Source organism: Tigriopus californicus, chromosome 1 (assembly GCF_007210705.1).
Source record: "Tigriopus californicus strain San Diego chromosome 1, Tcal_SD_v2.1, whole genome shotgun sequence".
Lineage (NCBI taxonomy): Eukaryota > Metazoa > Arthropoda > Copepoda > Harpacticoida > Harpacticidae > Tigriopus > Tigriopus californicus.
In genome coordinates, this window is record NC_081440.1 from 12,638,236 (window position 1) to 12,645,836 (window position 7,601).

A 7,601-nucleotide genomic window follows, 5' to 3' on the forward strand; every position below is an offset into this window, starting at 1 on the left:
AACAAATTCAAACTTGAATTTTAGTCATTAAATAATTTCACCCCAAACAGGATTGAGGATTGTGAAAAAATAAAAATCCCAATTGCAATTGTATCCCTAAGGTCACGCTTAATCTTGCGTTGGGCGATTGCGCTGACCTTGCCTGAGAATTGTTTCACATATCGCAGAAAGTTGGAGGAGGTTCCAAATCAAATATGTGGCCATGTGTTCGAGAATATGTCATGTGAAAGCCGTATGTGACCACAATATGTGTCAAAACAAGTGTCGTCTAAATGCACCATAAGCACCACAAATACAAATATGTGAAAGAAAAGTGTTTTCCGCAAAATTAAATCATCACCTTTTGTGCCAATTTTTTCTGATATCTTTTCACCGTCGTTTTTGACCATTTCCATTACCTTTTGGTCTGAGCAATGGTTAGCGAAAATGTTCGTTGCAGATAAAAAGCAATTGAAAAAACAACAATTAAGTTAAAAAAACGTAATTAGCCTTGAAATCGGCTTTGATTTTTTTTTAATTTTCAATATTTTTGAAAACAGGATGCAAAAGTCTCTGCAACCAGTCATCTATACACATAACTGTAATGAAAATCATTGTTTTTGTGTCTGCCACTTAGATCTCCCAAAAGGTAGATGAAGAGCATTGGCTAGAGGTGATGTAATAAATTTACATGATATAGAAATTGAACGCCATTTAAATCATGGCATATGGAAGGGAATGCTCAAGTCTAACTCAAAAGAGCCTGGTTATGTGTTTTTTTTTAAGTAAAAGATTGTTTTATAGCGGTCTAAGAGGCAGCGTGAACAAGGCAAGAAGCTTCTCCTCAGGTGTCGTAGGTTCAAATATCGGTGCCGAAAGGATGATTGCACCATGGCCGCCACTTTTGATGGGCAACAGGCCCGATGTCCGAGGCCTCTACTCAAGTCGGATGATAACGCAGATTGCCACGAAGGCACCCAAGTCTGTCAAGCGGGGTAACGTTCCAATTTGTCAAAGGTTTCATTCTCACACATGCAGCATCAAATAAAAAGGTCAAAACGATCCGTACGGTGAAATTTATATATATGAATAACGTAGGGTTTTGACAATTATCAATTACTATTTTTTAGGTCACAACCGAATGACTAATCCAAAGTTGCTAAGGAACAGTAAAAAGATAGAACGCGGCTTTGAACGTTTAACCTTCAGATATCCGGTTCCGGTCCGATTCGTTCTAAATATTCAGGCAAGTTCATACTTTTCCCTGGCTTTCAAATCCTCTTCAAAAGATTTAGATCAAGCTAATTTTGAGAAAACCGATGAACGCTAATTGGATCATTTTAGTATTTCAGAGGCTTAAGTTACAGTCTCTGGACCGTTTTTCCTTTTGTTCAAATGCACTTATTTCGTTTTTTGGAAGTACTTCTCATCGTCGTTGACCACGTAATATATCATTCTAACTTGCCGAGAGATGACAAACGTTAAGGATATGGATACGAATTGTGTGAACAAAAGAAGCTCATCATCCCAGACAAAGGCCAAGAGCGTCTCGCTTCTTGGCCTTTTCCATTATGTAGGATGTAAATTTCAAGTCAGCTTTTGTTAATCCTCATCCGAATTGTCTTGACGAGAAACAGAAATAAAATTCATACAATAGAAAGCCCAAGATGTTCAGGTTTCTTAGTTGGATTCTGGCATCTTTCGAGAGAAGCGTTGGAGACTGTCAAGAATGATGTCTGCCGCATTTTTTAATGTTCGTTTCGGGAAATTTTTCTCCTGAACAAGAAAACTTACCATTCCGTGACTCAATACTGACAATTTTCAACGAATTGTCGTCTCAGTTCCATCTGGCAATTTCTGCTTTGAGAGTGAGGAAATTCTTCAAAAAATAACATACTGTCCTGAATAAGTCAACTCAGATGAACACCTCGTTATAATGACATGTTTTTTTTTATTTCTTTAATTGCTACCTTCTATTCGGGTCAAGCCTCTTGGGGCAGATGTTGAAGCCTCTGAGCTTTCTTCTGTGTGACTCGAGTCCAACGGACTTGGCCGTGGTCGATCGGTCGAACGAATGACCGACCGACCGACAGAACGAATGAGGAACGTGCACCCACGAGAGAATTGTCCCGCGCAAAATAAGGAGAAAACCCAGTGACGGATCCGAGAAGGGACGCATGACTATGTTCCCCGTCGTTCCTTTCCTTCGCCTACATGCAGTTCCCATTCTCCATGCATAGTGGCAACACCGTAACAACAGAAGGCAGACACAAGGACCGAGGACCGAGGAGCATCGAGCATCACATTTCTCCATGGAACAACTCGCTTGCTCTCGAGTTTCTTGTGGATAGGACGACAATTTCTTTCCATCGACAAGGGCCAAGCATAGCTCGAACCAAACGTAGTGAAAGAAGCTGTGTGAAAAGTGTTGCATTCCATGCTAAAATCTCGAGTCCTCATTTTCTTGAGGCCTTTTGGAACGGGGAGTTTATGGCCATGTGCCGCCTACACCACTGATACCGCCACCTCTCGCCTGAACCGTGCCAAGGCACCGTGATATGAAAGGCTTTTATGGCTGGACCGTGGAACAAAAAGAGACGAGCAGAAGTGGGCATAATTATCCGGGAAGACAAAAGAGGATCGCTTTCTGTGTTCTATTCTCTCCTTGGTGAGACATGTCTTACCAGTCAGTGTTCCAACCATTGATCATGGGCACATTCATTTGTCATGTGGTTTGGTCGTCTTGATCCTTTGATCATCACTTACGGAATGGACCATCAGGGCCCGAAGTGATAAAAGGCCGCAGAGAAACACTTGCTGCTCGAGTTTCGAGCTACTCTCATGTATTGGCCTCCACTTGGGTTCCTCTTCTCACTTTCAACACATGTTCCAAAAAGGACGCGTTCAAGCATTGAGAAGAAGCTTTCAAATTGGAACGAAGTAAAAACCCTGGCTCGATCCCAGGCTGAGAATCGAGGCTCATCCCGGTGTCCGGATATCGAGTTTGTTTAGCCATGTGCGTCCCTCGAGGCATATTCCATCCAAGTGAAATTGAGACATAAATCTCAAGATGGAACCTCAGTGCGATCCAAGGCGTTCACAAATGGAGTTCATTCGGTTCGGTAAGCTTGGTGAGTTTCTATTTCTGTTCCTCCATTTACAGTGTATGTACGCTACATACGTACATTACTGGCAGGAGTTTGTGACAGTTCGTCCGTAAACAAACGGCCCAGGTATACATATGTAGAGTGTACAGTAGAAACTGTCGTATTGACTTGAGACCTTGATTTGCAAGCTAATCGAGACTTGCAACCATAAAGTGGTTCTTTTAATGACACAGTCCGAGGCGGGGTAATAGAGAACCAATTATGGAATGCTTAGCTTGGTTGAATACGTTCTCAAAGGAGCCTGCCGTTCAATAGAAGAACAGGGCGTTATTTTCAGGTTTTTATCACAAGGAAAAAAAGGCGAACCAACATATGGGAGGAGGACCATATGGTTTGCCCTTCAAAACGGGGGATCGTTCTCTATGCGGCCTTGTAATGCTTTTTGTAAGACAAGATCCCAAGGAAGGTCGTAGAACGAAGAATGTGGAACCACTCAAGGATAGGATTTCAATGGTACACTTGATCCACAAAGAGCCTCGTTCATATCAAAGATCACAGATTCCTCCGTCACGCCCTTTGACTTATGAGTGGTCGGCACGATTTATTGATTCATCTCGAAGTCAGATTTACAGATTTAGAAATCGCTGCGCGTTCGTCCTACCCTCGTTTAGGCCGATCTCTTCGCGGAATCTTTGAAGTACTTGACCTCCTCGTCAGTTGAAGTAGTGTAACTAAGACGATAAAAAAAAGGGGAATTCCTTGGCCTTTTCCCAAACTCGACATGGGCCAATGTGAACGAAGAGGAGAACGACGACGAGGCTGTTATGTACTCTGCAACTCGGAAGGGTTGGGATTGCGTTAGGAAACGGGATCCACTTCACATCAAGTATCTGTGTCCAGCCAGCTGAAGAGTCTCTCGTTTGGAGCAAATGTATATAGATGTAGAGCACGCGTCATGATCTTGACCCCGAGTAGCGAATGGAGCTCAAACTTTACTTACATAGAAACCTCGTTTTCGGGTGTCGAAAAAAGTTTTTCCCCCATTGGAAGTCGACAACGAGCACGTGGTGGGAAAAGTAACTGGTTCTGACAAAAGAACTCTGGCTTATTTTCCAAAGCGAGAGAAAAACCTTGTCACTGAATATTTTAGCATTGAAAATCGGACAATTCTGAAGCTGCATGCAGTGTTGTTATTGCAAATGAGGCAAGTCACGCACGTCCTTTGGGATTAATCTTGTTTTATAACCTTTGCCAACCGCTTAGAAGCCCATACATGTGAACATCGAGAAGCCTTTTTTACCTCTTTTTGGGCCGATATTCATTAACAAAGCCAGCTAGACTGGGACTCGTGAACCTGTCAGTTCAGAATTAAAGCTAACTCGCATATGAAACAGCAGACCTCGCCCTATTAGTATTTAATTGCCTGGAACATTTGGCAGGAAATTCCCAAGCTTCTCAGAAATAGGGACAATCTCCCAAGACATTCAAGTTTTCCTTGGCTCTCAAATCAAGACTTTTCCTGACTCACACAAGGATGCCTGAAGTGCAAAATGACTTCCAAGGTAACCAACCATGGGTGCCAATACAACCCCTCCCCTCGAAAACAGGGGTGGTGCCTGAGTTATGAGACAAGATTCTCTCCCAAGGGAAGAAAGCAAGAAGCTTGGTGCAGAATTTGCTCCAAACCACTTGAGAGAGCAATGTTACTTGTCCGTTTCTGTTTGTGTATTTGGCTTCTGGCACGCGTTTCAAAGCTGTCGACAGGGAGATAAAAATGGTGCCTGCCATCCCAGAAGCGGCTGTCGTTGTGCGTGGTGTACCTTCGGCAATGCATTAGGATCACCATTCCATTTGGTGGCTCACACTTAGGTCATGGTTTCTCTCCTTGAATTCGATTATGTTTCTTGAATACGCTCAAGATCCTTTTGGTCTTCCTGGCTCGATTCGGTTTGGGTGGTGGCAAATTCCCTATTTTACGCTTGAATGACATCTGAAGAGCATGAAGGTGAGAGAGGGTTCACTTCAACTGGACCAGACTGGGTTGTTCTCTCATTCTCCTTTTCCCAAAAATGTTACTCCTTTGGGTGACTTGCTTTGGGAGTCACACACATCCATCCATGTCTCCTATGAGTGGCAGTATTTGTCCAAGAACAACAAATCGAATCTCGAGACAAGACTCTTGAGAACAGTTAGTCAACGTTTTGCTTGTTTGGCACAAGATTATTGGATCGGCCTTGAGGCGAGCGGAAATGAGAGAAGTTGTTCCATCTCAATGAAAAAGGAGATGATGCTGTTTCGGTTCTTCTTCTCTCTTTCTTGGAGAAGAAGAAGAATATCCTCCTCATAATAACCTTGTTTGTCTTTCTAGCATACATACCACCTGTAATCGACAGTCAGTTCCAGAATTGGGATTGTATCTACAGTGTAGATGCGCACATATACGGTCGGTAGGTGTATGTAAATCACATGAAAGGAGACAGTAGGAGTTCATCACTTTGAATGAGACGAGCATGCTGATTCATGTTTTGACATATGTGAAAAAGGCGCAAAATTGCCGGCCTTCATATTGAGTTGGTAAACAAGCTATCGATCAGACAAGGACAAAAAGGGAAAGTCAAACTGTTTGACTGACGGATGAGGCAGATTTGTGCCTGGAAGGAAATGCAATCTGAAGGGGTGTTGAGAATATAATGAATCTCCTTCATGATCACTAGACTTGGACGAGATGAATTCGGTCTCGAGATATCCTTCGGGAGTTTTGAGGGGGAGGGGTTTTTCAGGCGTGAGCGAACTTCTCAAAGTTGAAAGTTTCTCCGGATTAGCTTGAAAACTACGGTTCATTCCATTTTTGGCCCGGGATAACAGCCGAAATGGGTGAAAAAGTGAAAACAGCTCCGTTCAACTGCCTTTCCTCCAACACCATTGTGGGATCCTACAGCAATTGCAGATTTTGTCAGGAACAGCTGTTCAATGCACCAAAGGGAAGAGAAGAACCCCAACAGACTCGGGGAATGAGGATTCTCCTTTGAGCATACACATACTCATACATGACACTCATCTCCAAAGTCATCCAGTTTTACCACCTCCGCTGCTTCCCGTGACTGCAGAAAACGCCAACCATAGGATACTCCTTTTTTGTCAGCTTTTCTAGTCATGTCTTGCGGATGATTTGTTAACCCAGTTTGGGCGGCATTCAGCGTCACCGTATCTCCTTGGCTGAATTGTGCAATAAATTGGTCGGAGTCAGAACGGAAGACTCAAGTCCCTGGTCGCCAGGCTTCAGTTAAATATTCCCACGGGCCTTTGGCTCTATTAAAGAAATGGGCCAAGGGAAAGAGAGACTGTTGGAGCTGTTCAAATGCGGGAATTTAGCCCATTTGAAACCATCTCCGCTGACAGTGCAAGCAGTGGCAACAGTACTATGCAGTATTCTCTCTGTCATAGCATAACGCGGCATCCTCCTTTCCTTCCTCAACAGCAGCTCTCAAACCAAGGCGCTCAAGTTAAGAACTGCCAGGGCCAGGACTGAGTCTTTATTCACAGGATTGGACTAGGAGAGATGACATGAAAGTAGCGACTTTTGCCCACGAATTAATGGTCAAGCTTAGTTGAACTTAAAAGGTTCGTGAATCTCCCGCAAGAAGCTTATTAAGTATTAACTTGGGTTGCTCCCCCCCCCCTCCCTACACACACTGGACACGTGGGTAGTGGGCACATACCCTAGTGGCACTAATGTACTCTTCAAGAGATAGGAGTAAGTACTAGTCCAATAGGCTCAAACCATTCTGGAAAGAAGCCACAGCAAATGTCTTTCACGTCATAAATGAGGCACCCAAATGGAGAAACCTAACTACGTGATGCGACTGAAACTAGGCCTCGAAGTCATGACCTATGAGTAAAAAGGGTGCCTCCATGTGAGGAGGGAAGGGGGGGGGCGGGTGTTATTGCTACATTTTTCTGACTCGACTTCTCTCTCTCGCTCTCGGAATGAACATCAAATACGGTGAGCTCATTTCAAGCTTTGGGCGGGGGTCCTTCAAAATGTAAAATTCCCTGTTCCCTAAGAGATGTCAAATACAAGAAAAGGAGAGAGGGAATAGTCCGTCCTGCAAGAGCATAGGACCCCTACAAGACATGGTCTAAATGGGTCCAGGTCCCGAATGAACTATGGTTATCTGATTCGGGACGAAAATCGACAAATATAGTAGTAGACTTGCTGGAGCACCACATACTTTGGCAAAGAATGGCCTTTCACATTGTCCAGGTAAGATAACTTTTTTTTTCAATCTGTGCACCAATTCTTTTTTGCCTCACTTTGGTTACACTGACGACAAAAAAGGAGGTCCTTTCAAGTGGCTCATCTTTCCTAGTGTTATTTTTAATCTTGATATAAAAGATAAACTGAAATTCGTTCTGACTTCCGTTAGGCAGACATATACTGGTTTGTCTCGCGAAAAGACTTTTCCGTGAGACAGCCTATTGCTGTAGAAGAAGTATACAAGTTAGGGCGATTAT

The 7,601-nt window shown here is 43.4% G+C and overlaps 1 protein-coding gene across 2 annotated transcripts in view; it reads left to right on the forward strand.

Moving 5' to 3' along the window:
- The first annotated feature begins 2,185 nt into the window (after window positions 1-2,185).
- Window positions 2,186-7,601, forward strand: part of LOC131876946 (protein quiver-like) — a 14,323-nt gene continuing 8,907 nt past the window's right edge. Inside the window, exon 1 of one of the 2 annotated variants that reach the window (XM_059222494.1) lies at window positions 2,186-3,110. In XM_059222494.1, the coding sequence (XP_059078477.1) occupies window positions 3,050-3,110 (61 nt within the window). In that variant the 5' untranslated portion in view covers window positions 2,186-3,049. The remainder of the gene's footprint in view (window positions 3,111-7,601) is intronic. The other variant, XM_059222502.1, reaches the window with a different exon arrangement.